The sequence below is a fragment of the Leucopleurus acutus genome (genome assembly GCF_964270905.1).
Source record: "Leucopleurus acutus genome assembly, chromosome: 18".
NCBI classification, from domain to species: domain Eukaryota; kingdom Metazoa; phylum Chordata; class Mammalia; order Artiodactyla; family Delphinidae; genus Leucopleurus; species Leucopleurus acutus.
In genome coordinates, this window is record NC_139160.1 from 8,511,223 (window position 1) to 8,535,478 (window position 24,256).

The 24,256-nt window shown below is 39.4% G+C and overlaps 1 protein-coding gene across 2 annotated transcripts in view; it reads left to right on the forward strand.

Moving 5' to 3' along the window:
* Positions 1-24,256, forward strand: part of FRY (FRY microtubule binding protein) — a gene marked incomplete at its 5' end in the record, with an annotated part of 329,047 nt that overhangs the window by 176,642 nt on the left and 128,149 nt on the right. For both annotated transcript variants that reach the window (XM_082859749.1, XM_082859750.1), the window contains 6 exons: positions 1,290-1,391; positions 10,394-10,497; positions 10,977-11,085; positions 12,978-13,064; positions 17,260-17,431; positions 18,673-18,805. In XM_082859749.1, the coding sequence (XP_082715875.1) occupies positions 1,290-1,391; positions 10,394-10,497; positions 10,977-11,085; positions 12,978-13,064; positions 17,260-17,431; positions 18,673-18,805 (707 nt within the window). The remainder of the gene's footprint in view (positions 1-1,289; positions 1,392-10,393; positions 10,498-10,976; positions 11,086-12,977; positions 13,065-17,259; positions 17,432-18,672; positions 18,806-24,256) is intronic.

Below are 24,256 nucleotides of genomic sequence, written 5' to 3' on the forward strand. Positions count from 1 at the left end.
CCCCAGGAAGCTTCACTGGCTAATTCCCATCCTGATATTCAGAATCAAAATGGAACCAGGCAGGAAAGGGAGTTGGGACACAGATAGTTGACCATTGGAAAGATTCTCTGAAGGCTGAGAAAACAGTTTCGGGGAATGCTTTTGTACTGAAGAGCAGCATAGAAAAGTCTTTTAAATTACCACAACTTTTTTCCTCCATGGTAAATAAAGCTCTGGTTTATGAATCAGCAGGTGGTAGACCAGCTGTAATTGTGATAGTATGGAGGAAGCGGGCTGCTTAGGGAGCTGGTTTCTAGCCTTGTTTATGCTAATCTTTAAAGTATGAACATTACCACCATTATCTGAGCAAATAGTTGCTTTGCTGGCAGTGGCGACAGATTTGCTCATTTGTCTACATTCTGTGGTCGTGGTGACTGCTTGTATTTTTGTTTTTAAATTACTGGCTGGAATTAGAGTTGCACTCAATGGCAGTAATAGTTCAAAGTCAGTTTAAAACTAAGTTAACAACAACAAAAAAATAAGTGTATGGATTGTTAAGCACTGAGTCTCGTTGTGGCAATAGATTTTTGCTAATTCAAGTTAATGGATGAGCGAGTTATATTTTTGTTTTAATCTTCACTAGCCCTAATTTTGGGGAGCGCCGTAATCTGGTTCAGCAAAATGGTGGTGGGTTCTGCATGTATATTGTTTGGGTGGCTGCCCACAAGCTTTTCTGTCTTCTCCAGTTGCTGCGGGAAACCTGCCCAGTTAGGCAGGAAAAGCACAGTAGCACCTCTGTTTATTCACTCGTAAGCAGATTCCTTCTGCGGTTAAATTTGTCTGGGTGGAGTTTACCAATGCAGTAACATTTCTTTTAGGAATCTTCCTTAATTACAGGAGGATTGCATGCAAAAGTAAACACATACACCTACCTCTAAGACAGGGACAAACTGGTAGATGTTTATGAGCCAGAAAGCCAGTAACATTTTCAAAATCAGTGTGCCTTCCTGCTTTTTTTCCTGAGGCTTGAGAGTGATCTACGACAGTTTGTTCTTAAAATTTATGAGTGAAGACTAAATCAGTGAATCAGATTTCCACTTATGATCCATGAAACTCACTCTCTACCCTCTACATAACTCTAGAGCATTCCATCCCCATCGTCCTCAGAAAGCATTTGCAAAGTATCCACGTCTGCACCGCACTTGTTGCGCCTGGGTGTGTTACAAAGTGGGTGGTGGTTCCAGAGAGCGTGTGTCACCTGGTTGGTTGAAATAGACATCACCCTGTGACCTCATCTTCTCTCTCCTCAGGCCTTGTACCCGCTGGTGACCTGTCTGCTCTGCGTCAGCCAGAAGCAGCTATTCCTGAACAGGTGGCACGTTTTCCTCAACAACTGCTTATCCAACCTTAAAGTTAGTATTTGTCGGCTCAGAAAAGTCTTCTATAAAAATATGTATGAATCCGAGCCTGGTTTGTGTGTTTCTGAGAGTGACTCCTGATGTCTGTAGGGGAAATGATCCTGTACTATTTTGGAATAATGAAAAAAATATTAAGAAGAGTTTTCCTTATTAAATATAGTCAGTTTTAGAAGGCAACTGGGGTTAAGAGGAATCATGTCAAATTGGGGGGGAAAATCTTTTCTTTTAAAATTTTTTTTAAATTTTAATTTTCTTATTGAAGTATAGTCAATTTACAATGTTGTACACTCTCGTCTAAGAAGGATCACTTTAGAAGCTTTTTTTTTTTTTTTTTTAATATTTATTTGGCTGTACCGGGTCTTAGTTGCAGCACGTGGGATCTAGTTCCCGGATCAGGGAGTGAACCTGGGCCCCCTGCATTGGGAGTGTGGAGTCTTAGCCACTGGACTGCCAGGGAGGTCCCTAAGAAGGATTATTTTAAAGGTAGAATTAAATACCCCTCTATATGCATCTATGGTCACACTTTTTCTAAATGATTAAAAAAAGGGAGGCCACACTTCACTGGCAGAAGCTCACCTAAACCTCCTCCAGCCTTTCTCTAACCTCCTCCAGGCTAGGGAAATATTTGGGGGGGGGGAAAACGTTCCATTCTGTGGGAGGATTGACCTAGTAGCAGAGAACACTTATTTCCTGTCCCTGTTATTTGTGATTGTTTGAAGATGTTCTGTTAAAGCCACGTGCCAGTCAGTCCTAAGCGTTCACTGAACAGCAGCTGTTCAGATGCTGGGTGACATGAGAACCAGTTCAGGGTGCCTGAAACCGAGGAACCTACAGTTAAACCAACTGTAATGGTTAGCTTTAAAATAGGCTTTATAGCTTTTAATGTTGTGGACATATTTTAAGTTTTAGTGACCTATTGATAAAAGACAACTAAATGAACACTGTTTCTAATATGTGCAAATAGCACATGTTTTTCACAGTTGTTCTCAGTTGTGTCCAAAGATGTTGAATTCCTTTTACAAGGTTAATACTTGCTTCTTTAGAATTTTTGAAATGCACTTAGTTGTAAAGTGCTGTATGTGCTTATACATATTGCCTTGCCTTTTTTGTTCTAAGACCCTTTAATTTGGTGAAATGGTCAAGATTAATTATATCATTTTGTCATTTATCATATAATGACACAATAGTCTGCATTGGGGCTGTTTTAAGCACCAGCTGTGTACTGGCTCTAAAAGCTGATTGTGAAATCCAAGATTAGAATCGTTTATTTTCTTCAAATTGGCAGGGAAATATAATAGCAGTGGATATAGAATTAGCTTTTAAGAATTCTGGAAAACACAGTGTTTTTCAGGGAATCAGCTATTATATAATGGCCACCTTCAGATGTTTGATGCAGGGATTTATCCATCTGTCAAACGCCTCCAACACGTAACCCAATGTCATTTTTTTGTTATATTGGTCCATTTTTAAGTTATTCCGCTATTCCATTTAAATATTTTTTCTTCTACATTTTACACAAAGAGGAAAAGCTCATTTTGTTCAAAACGAAAGAAAAAGAGAAATGATTAAGAATGTTCATTTTTCTGTATATATTATCCTAAATGTGTTTGTGATGAATTTTAGTTAGAACCAAAATAGTGTTTTGCCTGACAATTTACTGTTGTGGCCAAAAATACCAAAATTCTTGGTGTCTGGAGTTGCTTTTGAAATACAGCAGCATAATCTTACTTTGCACTTAATTACTTTAAAGTTAGAATGTTGTTTGAAGGTCTGGTCGAAGCCCACCAGAAAGACTTAATAACAGGGTTACACACAGCCCTAGAGAGAAGGGCTGCACGCTCATGGTGTTTCCCTGTGCAAACATTTCAAGCATCAGGATTTCTCAAAGGGAAAGGCAATAGGATCAGAAGGAGTAGAGGTGCTAGGGAAGGTGCCGGAAATGGGAAAGATCGGGATGTTAGTTCTATAAAAATTAGATCTAGGGTCCCTGTTCTCAAGGAACTTGGCATTTCATTGGGGGATATGTAATGAAGTTTCAAAATGCGTGATGCCGACAAGGAGGGATATAAAAGTTGGGAGTAGGGAGTTACCTGTGCCATTTATGGAGGTCTGGTAATCCGTGAAGCATGAAAGAGGTAGTTATTAGGCAACGGAAAGGCAATGATATTTCACTTTATGGGTAATAAATTGTTGGAATTCACCTCCTCAAGGGTAAAAGATACAGAAAGATCCTTGATGAATTACAATCGGAATAAAATTGTATCACACGTATTTAGAACTAAACCTGATGAGTTACAATCGAAATAAAATTGTATCACACATATTTAGAACTAAACCCAGTAGGGATTAAATGGGACCATTTAAAAAAATACAGAAAACCTTCCAAACCTCTTCAAGTGTCCTCGACAGGGAAGAAATACCTGGGGAAAAACTAACATGGCTTTAGGAGTACACTTTGTCTTGAATGGCTTCAGTATTCTGTGGGATTTAGAGCCAAACGTATCATTTCAGAAAGGACCACCAATCCAGCTCTTTCCTCTGGTCACCATCCCTTTTTCCCTGCATCCCCTCCCCTACTTGTCTCCCCATCCCCTATATGTACTCCCCATCTCTATATGTACATCTCTATATGTACTCTCCCCATCCCCTATATGTACCCCTATATATACTCATGTATAATGAACCCAGTGTTTGAACCTTACATGTTGAACTTGGTAGCCACCTTTGATATGTTCTGCAGGGGAGAGCCATCAAGGTGGCAGCATGACATAGAGCAGAATAGAAATGTGTGTGAGTGTGAAAAATCTGCTTTCAAAGTAAACAAGCTCTCAGATTCAATGCTCATTTAACGTCAGTGCCCTGGTTTATCCTCAGCGTCAGTCTGTCAGAAGCAGGCTGCTTTGGTAACACAAACGTGAAGTCCTTATTTACACTTGTTAACTCGGTCAACCACGTATTAGCGATAGACCCCTGTAAAGTGGTGAGAAGTTTACAACACCTTCTCACCACGACCTTGACATCTTTCAGGAACCCCTGGTGAGTAGTGACCAATACTTTTTTCTTCTATGTATTTTATGTCGGAATCTGAACATATTGAGCTATTTTAAAATGTTACATTCCCTTCACATATGCCATAATATATCTCATTCTGAAAAAGGGAAATATGTTTTGAAAAATTGACTTAATAGTACTTTTTTTGTCATGAATCCCCATTTATTAATAGTTCTTTTAAAATGTCGTAATTATTGTGTTCATAATAACTATGTACACGTTTCTTATCCTCGAAAATGGATGATATAATTGGGAGAATCTTTAAATTTCCTTTTCCTTAAAATAATGAATATAATATACCCGTGAGGTCTTGATCACAGAAACAAACAAAAAAGGAAACCTCAAAAGTTAAGAAATCTATTTACTGTATAATTAATAACAACAATAGGTCTCATTAATTGGAGATCTGTTATGAGCCAGGCCAGCAGTAGGGCCTTTACATACATGTCATGGATTATCATGACAATGTCACAGGCTGCATTGGCCTCCCTCTGTGCTTTTATGATATTAGTTATGTTTTTCTAAAAATTTTGCTCAGATAGCAATATTGAAGGTATATCATCTGAAGGTTAGACATTAGTCAGCTTAGCTTCATAGTACTAGAAACCAAAGTACAGAATTAAAAAGGATTCTTCTTTTGTCTCAGTCACTATTTGCACTGGGACTTGAATGCATTCGCTTAGTCAGTTAGTCAACAATTCTTCACTAGAACTGTACCAGGCACTGTTCCAGGTGCTGGGAATAAGTGATGAATGAGATAGTAACACGCTGGTCTCTTAGACCTTGTAATTTAGTGGAGGAAACAGACAGGAAACAAGTAGATGAGGAAAAATCTTCAGATAGTGATAACTGCTATGAAGAAAATCAAATAGGATATGATGATAGAGAATTACGGATTCAGAAGGGGCAGGGAAGAGGAGGGGACAAGGAAGGTCTTTTGCTTTCCGCTAAGAGTCTCAAAGTTTCGTTGCCATAAATTTGTTTGATGAAACTTGTGTTTGGCACTTAATATATCTTTGTGTGTAATAATCACTATGAAGTTAAAGGAGTGCTTTTTCTTAACGTTTCACGTAAAAGTAAGGGTATTAATGATATCTTTATTTTATGAGGGGAAGGATTGAGTAATATATTAAGGATTCCACAGTCATTGCCTGAATCCATTAAAATGTATGGTACCATTTAAAACAACTACTATCCTCTTTGCAAATATCAAATGTAAGCGATGCCGTATTAGCTATTTAAATATTAATTTTCAAGAAATAGTTATACTGCTTTAATATTAACTTTATTTCTATAAACTTGAGAAAATCTCTTATCTATGTTTCAGATCTGTCAAAGGCACATTTCAAAGTGGAATTTATAAATTCTAATAGTGCACACAAATTGAGTCCAAAAATTAGTGATCAGATGACAGGTGTGTTACTTTCTGTGAATGCCTTATTTATTCAGCCAATGAATAGAAAAATAATCTCTGTAATTTTTTGGTACAGAAATTTTAGAGGTTATCCTAAACTATAGCACATATGTTATTTGGATAATACAGTCATCAAAAAGATTGCATTATGATCAGAGTAAATTGATTCAGGTATCAAAAGGAAATGCCAAAAGGAAGGAAGGTGTTGACTGTGATATGTGCAAGGAAATATGAGAAAGAAATAGGTTTACTTCAGTTGCTTTAGTTGCAGTGCAAGAGAAATCTAGAAGAGTTTTGAATATAACAAGATGAAAAGACTAAAATTATTTATTGATCTGTAATCAATGGATCTTTATCTCTGTGTGCATAAGGATCTCTAAGGAAGCCTGTTACAAATGCAACTTGTTGAAACCTACCTCCGGAGATTCTGGTTTAGAATGTCTGGGTGCAGCCGAGGAATTTGCATATTCATAGGCAGCCTGGGTGACTGGGTGCAAGTGGTCAGCTGATGGGTCATGGGAAACATGGGTCTGTCCAATGACCCTGTCACTAGCCAAGTTATCAGTGAATTCAGTGCTCCCTACTTGTTACTGTTAACACTGAATTGCTTTAACTAAATCAAAAGCACAATTTAAAGAAGGTGGGCATGGTGTTGGGCAGGTTGACATGTCACATGAAGTCTGTCTGTGACCAGCACTGAGATGAGATGCAGGAGACCAGGGAAGATCCACTCTGAAACCTACTAGATTCTTGGAACAGTTTTATCACTGTAACCTCAGAGCTGGAATAGATAAGTTGTTGGTTAATTAATTAATTGAGAAGCGTATTCCAGTGGAAGAATAGAATAGTCTTTCCATCTTGGAGTGGAGACTTTTGACACAGATGTCGGTGGTTTGAGACATAGGTTAAAAGTGTCAAAATCCTGAAACTATATATCAAGACCTTGTTATGTTAGCTGCTGTTGACATACAAAGACAATGAGGAAAAAGTCCTGTTTTCAAGTAGAGTACAGTCTAGTAGGTACCAGCAGCATATTTGATCAGCCTCCATATAATATTTCCACTGAGGTGGGAAAATTCATGTTTGGAAGACACCGGGGCCAGATTGCTTAGGTTCAGATGCAGGCTCCGCCACTTACTAGCCCCTCTGGACCTTGATTTCCTCATCTGTGAAAGGATACAATAACAGTATCAACTTTATGATTCTGAGAATTAAAAAGAGTTAGTATGTGTACAATTTTGATAACAACGCCTGATATAGTAAGCATCCTGTAATATACACATTCCAGTTTCTGAGAAAACAGTCCTTACTGGACCAGAAGTCGGTTCCTATCCCACCTGTCATTTACTGGCTTGAAGACTTGAGCCAGTGATTTGGCTTCTGTCAATGACAGAATCGCCCAATTGATGTCATGGTCTATGAAAGTACTTTTGAAATATCAGAATGCTGTAAAAGTGTAAGATGTTTAGTAATATCATGTCCATTAGCTTCAGCTACGTACTAAGGGTTGCCTTTTGTACAGTTTCTATATAAAGACATTTTGCTTACGCGTCACGTTGTTCAGCTACTACTCACAGTTTGCTTTTTTTTAAAAAAAGATTGATATTTACTGATAACCTGCTGTACGGCAGTCACTGAGGGCACAGAGGTGAACAGTCCAAAATACCTGGAGCTCACAGTCTGGTAGGAAACATATCAATACAAGTAAAGGCATAGAACAGCATTCTAGAAGTCAGAGAACAGGAATACTTGGTAATCTCTCTGGGATATAGGAAGGAGTGGAGGGGCAGGGGAACGTAACACAGGAGTGACACCTAATGAATCTTGCTGGGGAGTAGGAATTTTCCAAGTAAAACAAGGGTAGGGAGGCATTCCAGGCATTCGATGAATTGCAGAAGGGATGTTATGGCACAGAGCACAGTGGGGGTAGAGGCGGAGGGTGGTGATGGGGGAGCAAGGTCACCAAAGGCCCCTCATGCACCACATCATGGAATTTGGACGTCGTCCAGGAGGTGATTAGAAGCCACTTAAGTGGTTTAAAGGCAGGGAAGTAAACAATCATGGTTGCAGTTTAAGAATATCATATGATAATGCCGAGAATGGAAGAGAAACAAGGGAAATCATTTTAGGAGAGAATTGCAGTGATCAGTGATATCATCTTGAAATGCTACAAAGCAATTACCGGTACAGGATCCACGGTTAAAACAAAATAAAAACTTAAGTCAGCCACCTTGCTCTTCAGTCTCTATGGGAGCACAAATAGACGATCTCAAACATATTCTTAAGAGTAAGAGCACGTCAGTCACAACGACATGCCCCCAAAAGATAATTGTGGGTAGGAGGACAGGGAAAAAGTGTAAAAGAAGTTAAACAGAAGACAGTCATCTGAATCATTTAAACTAGAGATCTTAGTTAAGCTCCTAAACGAAAGTTAGATGCTACTTGCCCTACCTGGCCATGATTCATGGTGCGAGATAAGGCACGAGAGAGAATTTTGGATGACACACTATGCAAATATGAATATAAAATAATATATACACCCGTAAAGGGAAATGCACAAAGGAGGAGACATTCCCACTAGAAAGGAAGCTCCCTGAAGTCAGAGACGAATCTCCTTTGTTTGCTGCTGAATCTGCACCTTGTACGTAATAATAGTTACTATGGGCAGGAACAGTGCTAACTCCCCTCTATGTGCTAACTCTTAAGTTCTCTTAGCACTCCTAGGAGGGAGGGAGGATTAGTATCTGCGTTTCACAGTCAGGGAAAATCAGGCCCAGAGAGATTACAGAGGTTCCCTGAGGTTGGCCACACAGCTAATAAATTGCAGAGCAAGGATGGGTTTAAACCCAGGCAGTGTGTGTCTAGAGTCTGCTTTTAACCACTGTGTTAACATCATAGACATTTGCTGATCTGGAGTGATTAGAGGACAGATAATTAGAATTCCTGAAATTTTTAAATGATGGAATATTTTAAGCGCAACTTTACTATTTTAGTAGTTTATTAAAATTCCTTTACGTAACCAAGACATTCAACAAGTTATAAGGTGTATCACTTGTTTTACTAACAGACAAAAAAAATCTTTTATGTATAAATGTATGCTTCTAAAAAGTTGGGGCTTTTTTGTTTCCTGGAGCTAGAAAAGTAGTTAATGAAGTTTATTTGGAAGAATAAATATACAGGAATATCTGGGAAATCCCTAAAAATAGAAAGAAAAGAAAAAGAGCAGTGGATGGTGGAAGGTAGGCCACACCAGAGAGTAAAACACATCATAAAGCCTCAAAAATTAAAATGATGTGTTTTATCATTTTATTTATTTACTTATTTAGATTAATAGAAGAAAAAATGCAGAATGAGACCAAAATGCATATAGAAATTTAGAATTTCATAATAATGATCATGCCAAGAAGTTATTTTAAAACTATTTAGGCATAAGAAATCTTTTCTAAATCTAAAAAACTACCCCCTACAGTCTTTTCCGTAGAATTTATTTATGTGACTCCTCTTTATTCAGCAAGTAGCTTAAAGGTAAACTTATCCTAGATTATGTCTAAACCGTTAAGAATTCTTAACAAATCTCCTTGAGCTTCATGGCTTCCTGTCACCACCACGAGAACCCTGGTCCCGTTATTTAGCAGGGCACGCAGGGTTCTTCTCAAGCCTCCTCGGCCACTGCTCCTTCGCCTGGCCCTGTGTCCTGGCAGAAAAACCATCCCCAGTTTCTGAAACATGACTCCTTCACCTGCTCTCTTAGCTTCTTTGTGCTGTTGCCTCTCTGTAAAGTGCTGTTCACTCCCCATCATCTTGGTTTCTAGTGTCAAGCGTAGTACCTGGCCCAGTGTAGCCACTCGAATGTTTGCTTAATGAACAAATGAGTGAAAGGATTTAAGTTCGTCTGAGTTTTCGTCTGCCCCTGGAAACCTTTCCTGACCCCAGTCCTTGTGTTCGCCATAGGTTGCCCTTCTTTCCGTCCTCTAGCTCCTGTCCCCATCAGTTTTCCTCTGTGTCTTTGAGTTGACTGTTTATTATTTGTCTCCCAACTGCCACCCCCTCCCCATAGACTGTGAACATCTCAGGGAAAAAGGATGAACTTGTATCTCTCTATCCCAGTGCTTATTCTATATTAGTCTCAATAGATGTTGGAGGGCAAAGAGATGGGAGGTGAAGGTGGGTGGTGTTTACAAGGGCATAATCAACAGTAGGACGGATTGATTCTCCTCTTGGCGCCAGGGGTTGCAGTTCCCTAGGACCTGGAGGAAGAAAGCAATTGCCAGTATTCACCTTAGAAAGGAGAGAAAGACGATTTCCCCCGAACTGCTCAGTCCTGCCCTCTTGGCTATTTGGATCCATTCTCAGAGATTATTTACCCAATGGGCACCAGGAGGCAAATACCCCATAAGTCCCAGGTGGTGCAGCGTACCTCATAGGCACCCTACCACCCACCTGTGGCCCTCCATTACCAGGCATTCAGAAAAGAATAACCTCTGCACAGTACCATTTAATCTGCAATCTTTTATCTTGGTTTCTGTTGTAGAATAAAGACCCCAAGATGGCTCGAGTTGCACTGGAATCTCTGTACAGATTACTTTGGGTTTACATGATTCGAATTAAATGTGAAAGCAACACAGCCACTCAGAGGTAAGGAGCTGGCTTGGGTTAATGGTAACCCCATCACTGAGTTAACTGTAACCACATCACTCAGCCAGTGAAAAGGGTGTTTTGTGTCATTGCCAACTATGCTAACCAAACTAGAAGCTGTTCAAAGCTGACGGTTTGTAAAAGCTCTAAGTCCTCTGGACCTTTTCAGGCTTTCCTTAGACGTTGGCTCAACAGCCATTACAGAAACTCCAGCCCCTACCAGGATTGCCAAGTTCTGTGTCAGGACTACATTCACCACTTTAACAAAGGAAGTGGCTATAATTTTCCAGCTGCCCTTAGTTTTCCAGAAAACCTTTTCAGAGAGTAATTATGCTAATGGAAAAGAGATGAAGTGGTTTGTTTTCTTTCTCTGAATTCTCTCTGATACTTAGATAAGATGAAGCACCTGCCATTTTCCCTTAATGTACAGGAGCTCAGCCAATCTTGCTTGTTTTCTCTTTTTTCCCCTTATCTTTCAGCCGTCTTATAACCATCATCACAACACTTTTCCCCAAAGGGTCCCGTGGTGTGGTGCCGAGGGACATGCCTCTGAACATCTTTGTGAAAATCATCCAGTTCATTGCCCAGGTAATGGAGATGCGTCTGGCAGTGAGAGTCTTCTAATTGCCTCTAAGTAGCCACCTCCTTCTTATGAAGTACTAACAGATGAAGAGTCTAAAATAATCTCACGTGTGCAGACTTTTCAGGGTGGTTTTGCAAGTGTTTTCACACATAGCTTTTTTTTTTTTTTTTTTTTGCTTCAAAACAAATTGTGACATGGTGTGCCAAGTGTCTTCAGCATTTGACCAATGAAAGAACTGAGAGGCAGGGTTCAAGTGACTGATCTGAGGTCACAGAGCCTATTCGTAAGAGGGTCTCTTGACTCCTAGGCCCTGTTTGTTCCTGCTTCTCTGCTCTAGATGCTTCAAGTCAGGAGGAAATTGAGTCTGATGTTTGGAGGAAATTAGAAGACGATAATTTAGTGAACCTGGAGGAGTAAATAAATCATAATGCTCTTTCACCCTGTGAAAAAGAAGAATGTAACAGGAATATTAGCTTTTATCAGGCGCTCATTCTTTGCCAAGAGCTGTTCTGAGCACTTCATACATACTATTTTACTTAAGAACTGGGTCCAGTGATATTAAACATTTAGTGTTTACTATTTAGACCCGAGACTTTTAAAAGTTGTTGTTGTTTTTCTTTGCGGTACGTGGGCCTCTCACTACTGTGGCCTCTCCCGTTGCGGAGCACAGTCTCCGGACACGCAGGCTCAGCGGCCATGGCTCACGGGCCCAGCCGCTCCGCGGCATGTGGGATCCTCCCGGACCGGGGCACGAACCCGTGTCCCCTGCGTCGGCAGGCGGACTCCCAACCACTGCGCCACCAGGGAAGCCCTAGTTTTTAAAACACTTTGTGTGTAAATGGTTTTTATCCCGACTTTGGCTTCCTTGTGATTTATAGAGAAGCATGAAAAGCTGGTTATTCCAGTCCAGCCTCTGCCGTGAGCCAGCTCCATACCCTAAAGAAGTCATAGAACATCTTTATTCTCAGTGTCTTTATCTATAAAATGTGGATGAAAGTGCTTACCCAGTATCCCTCAGAACGTTGTGTGGATAAAGGGAAATAATAGGCATGAAAGTACTGTTGAAGTGTAATTGATATTGCTATAAAGACATAAGGTTCAATGGCTGCTTCACAGACCATTTAATATATAGTATCTCTCTGTGTTTTTAGTGCGAGGAAGTGTCTCTGTGATATTTGTACTTAGGGAAAGGACAGTACTTGCTCTGCAGGTGGATGAATTCACAGAACTTTTCTACATGTAGTTATCATGTGGCTGAGAATGTGCTTTGATTATTCTGGAATATATTGTATAAAATCAACGTGACGTATCTCAGTAGTCACTGTCTCAGATTATTAGAATGTGGCGTAAACGTTCTCATTTAAGTAACCTTAATAGTTCTTATCTGTTGATTATTCATTTCACTTGCAGGATTGTGGTTGATTATTCATTTCACTTGCGGGATTGTCTGTTGTAATATGAGGCAAGGGATTGGAAATGTTAGAGAATAGAAGAAAATGGTCATTTTGCAGTGGTATTTTTACAAATATGTTTTAAACTGAGTTTCAGGAAGGTGTCAGCATTGGCAGGACAAGCAGGAAGAGTTTGCACTGTTTAGAAGCCCAGATGCTCAGAGCGTTTTGGTTTTTCATTTTTTGGTTTTTAGTTATTAGTCATTCTGTGCTTTAGGGCCTAATTACCTATATTATATAAAGCATCTCCACATGCCACATGGAAACAGGAGCAGCTCCACCGAAGGTTCGGATGGACATGGTTTTCCTTCAGGGATTCTCTGTGATGCAACTAAGCGATACCCCTCTTCTTGCAGAAGCCACCTGTTTGGTGCATATGACAAAAACAGACATTTTCATGTTGAATTAAAATAACGCTTTGTTTTGATTTCCCTTTTTCACTATAGGAACGTTTAGATTTTGCAATGAAAGAAATCATTTTTGATTTTCTTTGTGTGGGAAAACCAGCAAAAGCTTTCAGTCTCAATCCAGAGGTAAGAATGACCCTTTTGCGTTTATCGACAGAAACCTACCTTTGCTTTGCAACCTTGGGGGATGGGGTGAAGGCCGTCTTCTCCAAAAAAGTCTTCTGTTTGTTTCCGTCCATGTTATTTGACTAAAATAGTAGAGAAGTAAGATTTTGGGGTGAATAGACTTAGAATGATGAAAAGTTGACGTCCTACCACATTCTGTTCTTGTAGAAGGGAGTGAACCTTGCCCCGAAAGGTAATCTGTCTCTGTATGTCTGGTTGTTCATTATAGAAAGTCAGTACTTGTAACTATTTTGATGCAGATTAGTAAGTTGAGGAGTATTGAAAGTGATGAAACAGAGAAGAATAAATAGATGCAATGATAAAATACTAAAATCTAGTGAAATTAAATAAGTAATGTATGCATCTTTGATTCTGTGACAGCATCACAATTCAAGGGCCAGGCAGATCATGGAAATGAGTGTATAATGGGTGTGATGTACCTCATGTGCGGGGGAGGGGGGTGGCTTAGGCAAATGAAAAGCACGTGCAATTTTAAACTTCTAAAAAGACTGTTGGTGGGAATTCCCACCAACAGAGTGCAGAGTCCTAACCACTAGCTGTAAGACATTGACCTCTCTGAACTTCAGCTTTTTTACTAGTAAAAGGGACAAACTACTTTTCTAGATCACCTCACAGAATCATCGTGATATTACAAATTCATAAGCAAAAAAAGAAAGAAATTGCACACCAGAAAAAAATTTTTAAGTGTTGTTCCTGTCATCACTATGATATTGTCTGGCTCCTTCATTCTGTCAGTGAGGAAGGAGACCCAGAGCCCAGAGGCCCAGAATAGGCAGCTGGTTAGCAGCAAGGGGAACCCAGGTCTCCTTGCACCCTCATGCTTCTTCCCACCACACCCTGAATTCTCTTCTTGGCGCTAAGGTTGCCATGTATGTAGGGACAGCCCAACAAGCCCTAAAATGGGAGTTTCTGTCTGGTGTTTAGTGACATCACAGGCTTCTGGAATGGCTGCAGCCAGGGTCAATGGGCCAATGGGAGGGGGACAAAGCCAGTGCAAATTCGGGGCATTTTGGCTGGAAGGAGGCCCATGGCCCAAGTACTAAAGAGTCTTCTCTTGCTTGGGAACAGTGATTCCATGCTTTTCAATGGATGAAGGATAGTCTTTTTTTTTTTTTTTTTTTGGCTGCGCCGTGTGACGTACGGGATCTTAGTTCCCCAACCTGGGATTGAACCCTGGCCCCTGGCAGTGAAAGCGCAGAGTCCTAACCACTGCACCACTAGGGAATTCCCAGGATAGTTTTTCTAATAAATGGTACTAAACAGTTGGAAATCCACTTGCAAAATAATCAACTTCAACCCATAATTTGCCCTGTCAGGAAAAATTAACTCAAAATGAATCATAAGCCTAAATGTGAAATCCGACATCATAAATCTTCCAGAAGAAAACAGAAGATAAAAATCTTTGCAACCTTTGGGTAGGCAAAAATTTCTTAGATAAGATACAAAAAGCATAAATTACAAAAGAAAAAGTTGATAAAAGTATGCGCTTTAAAAGTTAATAAAGTGTAGCGCCACAGACTGGGAGAAAATATTTGTAAAACACGTATTGACAAACGCTTCTATCCAGAATATATAAAGAACTCCCAACTCAATAACCCAATTTTTTAAATGGACAAAATGAAGAGCCTCTTTACCAAAGAAGAGATACAAATGACCAATAAACCTATGAAAAGATGTTCAACATCCTTAGTCATTAGGGAAATGCAAGTTAAAACCACAGTGAGATGTGCTGAGAAGGATACAGCGCAACTGGAACTTTATACTATTGATGTTTTAGTGAGAATGCAAAATGGTACAACCATTTCTTATAAGGTTAAACATACACTTGGCATATGATCCAGCAGTTCTACCCCAAGGTGTTTATCCAAGAGAAATTGAAACATTTGTCCACAAAGATTTGTATCAACATTTATAGCACCTTTATTCATGATCACTAAAAACAGGAAAGCAACTCATGTTCAAACAGCTGGTGAATGTTGAAACAACTTGTGAATCATCAGCACAATGGAATACTATTCAGCCATAAAAAGGAACAAACTACTGATACTGCAGCAACACCTCAAAAGCATTAAGCTCAGTGAAAGAAGCAAGACACGAAAGGTTGTGTCTCTTTGCTTCCATTTATATCACGTTCTGGAAAATGCAAAATTATAGGCAGAAATTAGACACTGATTGTCAGGTGCTGAGGTTGGAGGAGAGGACTGACTGACTGTAAAGAGGCACAAAGGAACTTTTGGGGATGATGGAAATATTTTATATCTTGACTGTGATGATAGTTACCTGACTATATATGTTTCTCAAACTTCAAAGGACTGTACAACTAAAAGGAGTGTATTTTACTATATGAGAATTATATCTCAATAAACTTGACTTCAGTAGAAAACAGTGGAGATTCTAGCCTACAATATATATTTACCAGCGGGAACTTTTCAGGTATTAATCCTCACCATAGCCCTATATGATCAATAGGTATTATTATTCTCATTCTACAGAAAGGAAGCTGAGACTTGGACTTGGAAAAGTTAAGTAATTTCTCAAGACCAGACAGATAATAGAAGGAGAGGTATGATGCAGAGCTATATAAAACATAAGAAGAAATTGTTTTTGAAATTAAGTTAAAACTATATTTCCCAAACTATCCCAACTTACTTCTGCCCTTAGAATTATTCAGAGAAAAGGAAAACTAAGAGAACTGGCAAGGATGGCTCATAAATTGGATAATCCATTTACAAATAATTGAAGCTTGATCATTTAAGTCAATTCACAGTCATCCTACTGATACTGCATCTCCTGAATTAAACGCTGTATTTCCTCACCCAAAACAATGCTGTGTCTTGAAAAATATCCACAAATCTAGAAAACATTTCATGAAAGAACTACTAAAATAAGTGAGGAAACTAATGGACTTTAATATACATTTAAACTTTTTAAAATGAATACTCTTTCATTTTAGAAAATGGAGAAAGAATATTACTGAAAACCATAAAATCATAAAATACACATTGGATTGGGTATGAATGGGCCAGAGAAATGTTTACCACACCCTGGTTGAAATACCCCTACTCCTTGAAGCTTGAATAAATAGTTTAGAAGTCGATATTACTTCATGTTCTAAGATATAATCATGTACTACAGAATAGGTGATTCGGGCAAACCCAACTTGAATGTATAGCTTCCCACCTACTAGTTATGTGGCCCTCTGTTTCCTCACCTGAAAAATGGGAATAATCATACCTTCCTTGCATGGCTATCTTAAAGATGAGAGTTAATGAGCAGTTCTGGATATATGTTAAGAACTCAATAAATTGTAATTAGATTATCATTGTTAGTAACGGTAATTATTTTCTGCATTAGGTAGCGGTCTACTTAGGGAACTTATTCCTTGATGTGGTTTGAAAATATGAGTGTAAGTGTTTACACATGCTGTTTAAGGAACTACAGATGTTTTAGTACCTTCTGACCTTTTAAGATTATTGCTGCTGGGAGCAACTATCTTACTGAGTCATCTTTCAGAGCCAATATTATGCCTTATCTGAGCCTGGGGGAAGATAATGATCTGGCCCAGAATGACATTTCTTCTTATGAGTTTATGTGTTTTTATAAGTAACAGGTTCAGTGGCTTCGAATTCTTTAAATTTATTTTCAAACTTGCCAGCCTTTGTGAATCAAAAGTCAACAACCTGCAATTCAGAGCAGACGACTTGCATTTTTATGATTCACATTTGGAACTCCCGTTTGTTTTCATTCAGTCTTTGTGGGTTAACACATGTCTCCTCCCAGGAGACAAAGAGATTTTTGTTGACCTCAGTTTACCTTAGTTGCAGCTGCTCCAAAGGGGGACTGCCTATCCCTTGGAGGTGCACCCAGGATCCCCCAAACAGAATGAATCTGACCATCTCAAACATACCCTCCAAGTTTGGTGAAAATCTACCCAGTTGTTTTCTTGTGATGCAGCAACAAAGAGTGTCAGAAACTTAATTTCATTTTCTTAGGTTTGGCCTAAACCCTTTTAAATGATTTTCCCACACTAATCTAGAAGGCAAACCATGCTTAACTTCTTTTGAAAGACTGGTGGCTTAATTTCACAACAATAATTGGGTCTTTCTCTTTACCATGAACATATTGTCTCTTACAGAGGATGAACATTGGTTTACGGGCGTTCTTGGTCATAGCTGATAGCTTGCAGCAGAAAGATGGGGAACCTCCCATGCCAGTTACCGGAGCCGTTCTCCCTTCAGGAAACACACTGAGGGTGAAGAAGACATATCTGAGTAAAACACTAACTGAAGAGGAAGCCAAAATGATAGGTGGGTTTCAAAGATATGTTTGCACTGGGCCTTATTAAGCCTTTAAAATGACCAATAGACACTTACCCTTAGTGAGATATATTTTTTAAATCTTCATAAAAGTAGCTGATGAGACATGTCAACATTAATTGTTTTGATTCATGCTGTGGTTTGTTTTACTGCCCTTTAAACTCTTTGGAACTTCCTGGTAAACATTTTGCCATTTAAATGTTAGATTTTTATCTGTGGTCTTCTCAAACTTCTAATACTGATAATTTGCAGTTTACAGTAAATTTCTAAGACATCTGTGTGCTTTGGTAGATAATCCTGTTTATAAAGCAAACATATAAATATATTCATTCATTTATTCATTCCCTCATTCATTTTTATAGTTCCTTTTCTTCTATTTTTTTTCAGTAAAATTAGTTTAATCTGTGTTTTAAACATGCCAAGTCCCATACATGCCAGGGTATATTGTGGGTTTAGCCTACGTGAGATTATTTTCTTTTTAATTTAACTATCATAACCCAAAGAGATGATCTTTTGCATTTGTTTCTCTTTTACCGAGTTCCTGAATTTAGAAACCTACTGCAAACTTGTTAAGTTAGTTCCTGGATTCCAAAGACCTAGAGGAAACATATGAGGAAACTTTTTCCTTTAAAATATTTATCTTTAGTTATGCAATGCTTAAATGAGTTCAAAAATATCAATATGACATACATATTCTGTACACATTTTCTTCCACTGTATTAATGAGAGCGGTAAAAATAATATACCTGAGGTAAATTTTTCTTCATTTAAAAAATTATGATGTGAAATCATTTGTTGCCTTTACTAAAAAACCCACACATATATTTCAGAGAATAATATAAAGTTATTAAAATTCTAACCCCAAATGAGAATTATCTTTTATTCACATAACCACTCATTATGCTGAATTTTTTTATACTAACCAGAAAACTAAAAATTCTAGTGTGGAACTTGCTGTTTCCTTGTTTATTTTTACTCTTCTGGAAAATATTTCCCTTTGAAGTATTAGAATTCCTATGTGTTAAATTTAAATGATTCTTTCGGGAACACCCACTACATGTGGGTACTATGCTAAGAGTCCTGCAGATAAGAGATTAAATTAGACTCTGCTCAGAGAATTCACTGACCCACAGAAGGTCTTCAGTAAAAATATATCACAGAGGATGAATAAAATGGGATTTCACTCTTTGATAGATTTAGTCAAAGATGTAACTGTCATGCGTATTTTTCAGGCATGTCATTATATTACTCTCAAGTACGAAAAGCTGTGGATAACATTTTAAGGCACCTTGATAAAGAAGTAGGAAGGTGTATGATGCTAACTAACGTCCAGATGTTAAACAAAGAACCCGAAGACATGATCACGTGAGTACAGTGAGGACTAAGTTTTCAATGAAGGATTAATGAACCAGAAGACACCAGCAGAGGTTCTTCCCCTTTATTCTGTATTTTGTTCTCATGTTATTAGAGTCCGAGTTCTAAGAAGTGTTAGGGATAGTAAAAACATCGTTTGATAATATTTGACTAACTGTAAAAATAAAGTCAAACCTGAGATTGATCTGTTTTGATAATATTTCAAGTATCATTAGGCCAGTAAGTTAGAAAATGGGCCCAAGACACTTTTACTGGTCCACATTTTCAGAAGTAATGTTTTGCTCTTAAGCCCATGTGATACAGCATCATCACCAGTTTAGAGACATTCCATCTTTATGAATCTCAAGTTTACTTGTTTCTAGTGAGCGTTCCTGAACAGTGAGAGTTAAACCTGCTTAATATTCTCTATGTAACTGTGTCATAGAAATACTGGATTTTCAGAATGCATTTGTAGCTTAGAATGTAGAAATCAGATGTTCTTAGCCAAAATCCAAGATCTGGATTTGTAATTAGAGTTCCTCATTAGAAACACACAGTTTGATTTTGCTGCTTGTGATTAATTATGGCAGGAACGCAGGTTAGGTTATGACTATGTTTTAAGACAGTTTGGACTTTGTTGTTGAACTATGAATTAAATTATATTTGGCACCAGTGGCATACATTTCTAAACATACAATTAGGAAAATTTTCTTTGTCACTCAGTGTGTCCAATTCCAAATATCACAGTTAGTTGGAACGTTGTTACCTATATAGGGAAGTTCATGTTATGGGTGTATATTTTTATTACAATAGTAGTATGTCAAAAACAAACTACAGTGAGACAAAACATGATAAAATAAAGTTAAAAATACAGAATTATTTTAAATACATATTTAGCAGTATGGCAAGTTAAAATGAAAGCCTCCTCCACAGAGCTCCACTTGAAATCTGCATCCATTCCTTGGTTCAGGGTGATTTCTTCCACACCTTTCCCAATGTCAGCACAAATACATATATACATTTTCTTTTTTACAAAAATGGAGTTATACAATGTATATTATCCTGCAGCTTGCCAGTCACTTCATTTAAATGATATGGAGAGCATGTAGCTTTAGGTTTTTCAACCAAAATGATAGCAGAATTGAAATTGACCAAAGTTAATGACATTAACTATCTTGTCTACAGATCTGGTCCTTACCTAACAAATTGCCAGATTGTCCATAACATTTAACCTCCTTACTGCACACTCTCTGAATATATTAAAGCAGTTTTCAGTTTACAATGTAGAAGATGTAAGAAATGCTTTGAAAACTGCTGCCATAGGGCTTCCCTGGTGGCGCAGTGGTTGAGAGTCCACCTGCCGATGCAGGGGACGCGGGTTCGTGCCCCGGTCCGGGAAGATCCCACATGCCCCGGAGCGGCTGGGCCCGTGAGCCATGGCCGCTGAGCCTGCACGTCCGGAGCCTGTGCTCCGCAACGGGAGAGGCCACAACAGTGAGAGGCCCACGTACCGCAAAAAAAAAAAAACAAACAACTGCTGCCATATTGTTGTTTCCTCTAAAATAGTAAGGAAATGAAAGGCCTTCAAAGGAAAACTATGTTTATAATCCAGAGATCTTAAGACAGGGTCAGGACTAAAACAAGACATTCAAAACCATAAAAGGTACAGGTTTAAATGTAGATGTTAACATTTCATTTGTATTTTCACAATACCTTAAACTTTTTCTAAGGTGATTCTTTACTTTCTCCTATTCAACTGTCTTGAGATGCCCCGCCCCACCAAATAGGGCTAGAAATAGTTTTCATGCTAGACTTTAAAGCAGATCCCTGAGTGGAAAATGGCTCATGGCTACATTTCTAAAAAAAACGAAGAGATAGGGAGACCTTCAAGATGGCAGAGGAGTAAGACGTGGAGATCACCTTCCTCCCCACAAATACATCAGAAATATATCTACACGGTGGACAACTCCTACAGAACACCTACTGAACGCTGGCAGAAGACCTCAGACTTCCCGAAAGGCAAGAAGCTCCCCATGTACCTGGGTAGAGCAAAAGAAAAAAGAAAAAACAGAGACAAAAGAATAGGGACGGGACCTGTACCTCTGGGAGGGAGCTGTGAAGGAGGAAAGGTTTCCACACACGAGGAAGCCCCTTCACAGGCAGAGACTGCAGGTGGCGGAGTGGGGCAGCTTCGGAGCCGTGGAGGAGAATGCAGCAACAGGGGTGTGGAGAGCAAAGTGGAGAGATTCCCGCACAGAGGATCAGTGCCAACCAGCACTCACCAGCCTGAGGGGCTTGTCTGCTCACCCGCTGGGGCGGGCGGGGGCTGGGAGCTGAGGTTCAGCCTTCGGAGATCAGACCCCAGGGAGAGGACTGGGGTTGGCAGCGTGAACACAGCCTGAAGGGGGCTGGTGAAACACAGCTAATCGGGAGGGAGTCCGGGAAAAAGTTTGGACCTGCCTAAGAGGCAAGAGACCATTGTTTCGGGATGCGTGAGGAGAGGGGATTCAGAGCACCACCTAAATGAGCTCCAGAGATGGGCGCAAGCTGCAGCTATCAGCGCAGACCCCAGAGACGGGCATGAGATGCTCAGGCTGCTGCTGCAGCCACCAAGAAGCCTGTGTGCAAGCACAGGTCACTCTCCACACCTCCCCTCCCGGGAGCCTGTGCAGCCTGCCACTGCCAGGGTCCCGTGATCCAGGGACAACTTACCTAGGAGAACACATGGTGCCTCAAGCTGGTGCAACATCACACCAGCCTTGTCGCTGCGGGTTCACCCTGCATTCCGTACCCCTCCCTCCCCCCAGCCTGAGTGGGCCAGAGCCCCCGAATCAGCTGCTTCTTTAACCCCGTCCAGTCTGGGCAGGAAACAGATGCCCTCAGACGACCTACGCGCAGAGAGGGGGCCAAATCCAAAGCTGAACCCCAGGAGCTGTGCGAAAAAAGAAGAGAAAGGGAAATCTCTCCCAGCAGCCTCAGGAACAGTGGATTAAATCTCCACAGTCAACTTGATGTACCCTGCATCTCTGGAATACCTGACTAGACAACGAATTATCCCGCAATTGAGGTGGGGGACTTTCGGAGCAACTGTAGACTTTCTGCATCTAATTTGTTTCTGGTTTTATGTTTATCTTACTTTAGTATTTAGAGTTTATTATCATTGGTAGATTTGTTTATTGATTAGGTTGCACTCTTCCTTTTTTTTTAATATATAGATATGTGTATATTTTTTCCTTGTTCTCTTTCTGTGCGTTTGTATGTGTATGCTTCATTGTGTGATTTTGTCCGTATAGCTTTCCTTTTACCATTTGTCCTAGGGTTCTGTCTGTGGTTTTTTTTTTAAGTACAGTCTTTAGCGCTTGTTATCATTGGTGGATTTGTTTTTTAGTTTGGTTGCTCTATTCTTTCTTTCTTTTTTTCTTTTTTTATGACTTTTTAACTTTTTCATGTTTAATAATTATTTTTTATTTTAAGAACTTTATTTTATTTTATTTTTTTCTTTCTTTCTTTCTTTTTTTCTCCCTTTTCTTCTGAGCTGTGTGGCTGACAGGGTCTCAGTGCTCCGGCAGGGTATCAGGCCTGTGCCTCAGAGGTGGGAGAGGCGAGTTCAGGACATTGGTCCACCAGAGACCTCCCGGCTCCATGTAACATCAAAGAGCAAATGCTCTCCCAGAGATTTCCATCTCAACGATAGGACCCAGCTCCACTCAACGACCAGCAAGCTACAGTGCTGGACACCCTATGCCAAACAACTAGCAAGACAGGAACCAACCCCACCCATTAGCAGAGAGGCTGCCTAAAATCATAATAAGGTCACAGACACCCCAAAACACACCACGGGACATGGTCCTGCCCACAAGAAAGACAAGATCCAGCCTCATCCACCAGAACACAGGCACCAGTCCCCTCCACCAGGAAGCCTACACAACCCACTGAACCAACCTTAGCCACTGGGGACAGACATCAAAAACATGGGGAACTACAAACCTGCAGCCTGCGAAAAGGATACCCCAAACACAGTAAGTGAAGCAAAATGAGAAGACAGAGAAACACACAGCAGATGAAGGAACAAGGTAAAAACCCACCAGACCAAACAAATGAACAGGAAATCGGCAGTCTACCTGGAAAAGAATTCAGAGTAATGATAGTAATGATGCAAAATCTTGGAAACAGAATGGAGAAAATAAAAGAAATGTGTAACAAGGACCTAGAAGAACTAAAGAGCAAACAAACAGTGAGGAACAGCACAATAAATGAAATTAAAAATTCTCTAGAAGGGATCAATAGCAGAATAACTGAGGCAGAAGAATGGATAATGGACCTGGAAGATAAAATAGTGGAAATAACTACTGCAGAGCAGAATAAAGACAAAAGAATGAAAAGAATCGAGAACAGTCTTTGAGACCTCTGGGACAAAATTAAATGCACTAACATTCAAATTATAGGGGTGCCAGAAGAAGAAGAGGAAAAGAAAGGGACTGAGAAAATATTTGAAGAAATTAGAGTTGAAAACTGCCCTAATATGGAAAAGGACATAGTCTATCAAGTCCAGGAAACGAAGAGAGTCCCATACAGGATAAATCCAAGGAGAAACACGCCAAGACAAATATTATTCAAACTATCAAAAATTAAGTACAAAGAAAAAATATTAAAAGCAGCAAGGGAAAAACAACAAATAACATATAAGGGAATCCCCATAAGGTTAGCAGCTGATCTTTCAGCAGAAACTCTGCAAGTCAGAAGGGAGTGGCAGGACATATTTAACATGATGAGAGGGAAAAACCTGAAAAAATTTTCAGATTTCACAAAAATCTGAAAATCTCATTTAGATTCGATGGAGAAATAAAAGCCTTTATAGACAAGCGAAAGGTAAGAGAATTCAGCACCACCAAACCAGCTTTACAACAAATGCTGAAGCAACTTCTCTAGGCAGGAAACACAAGAGAAGGAAAAGACCTATAATAATAATAAAGAATAATAATAAACCCAAAACAATTAAGAAAATGGTAATAGGCACATACATATCAATAAATACCTTAAACGTGAATGGATTAAATGCTCCAGCCAAAAGACATAGACTGGCTGAATGGAAACAAAAACAAGACCTGTATATATGCTGTCTACAAAGACCCTCTTCAGACCTAGGGACACATACAAACTGAAAGTGAGGGGATGGAAAAAGATATTCCATGCAAATGGAAGTCAGAAGAAAGCTGGAGTAGCAATTCTCATATCAGACAAAATAGACTTTAAAATAAAGACTATTACAGGAGACACAGAAGGACACTACATAATGATCAAGGGACCAATCCAAGAAGAAGATATAACAATTGTAAATATTTATGAACCCAACATAGGAGCACCTCAGTACATAAGGCAAATGCTAACAGCCATAAAAGGGGAAATCAACAGTAAAACAATCATAATAGTGGACTTTAACACCCCACTTTCACCAATGTACAG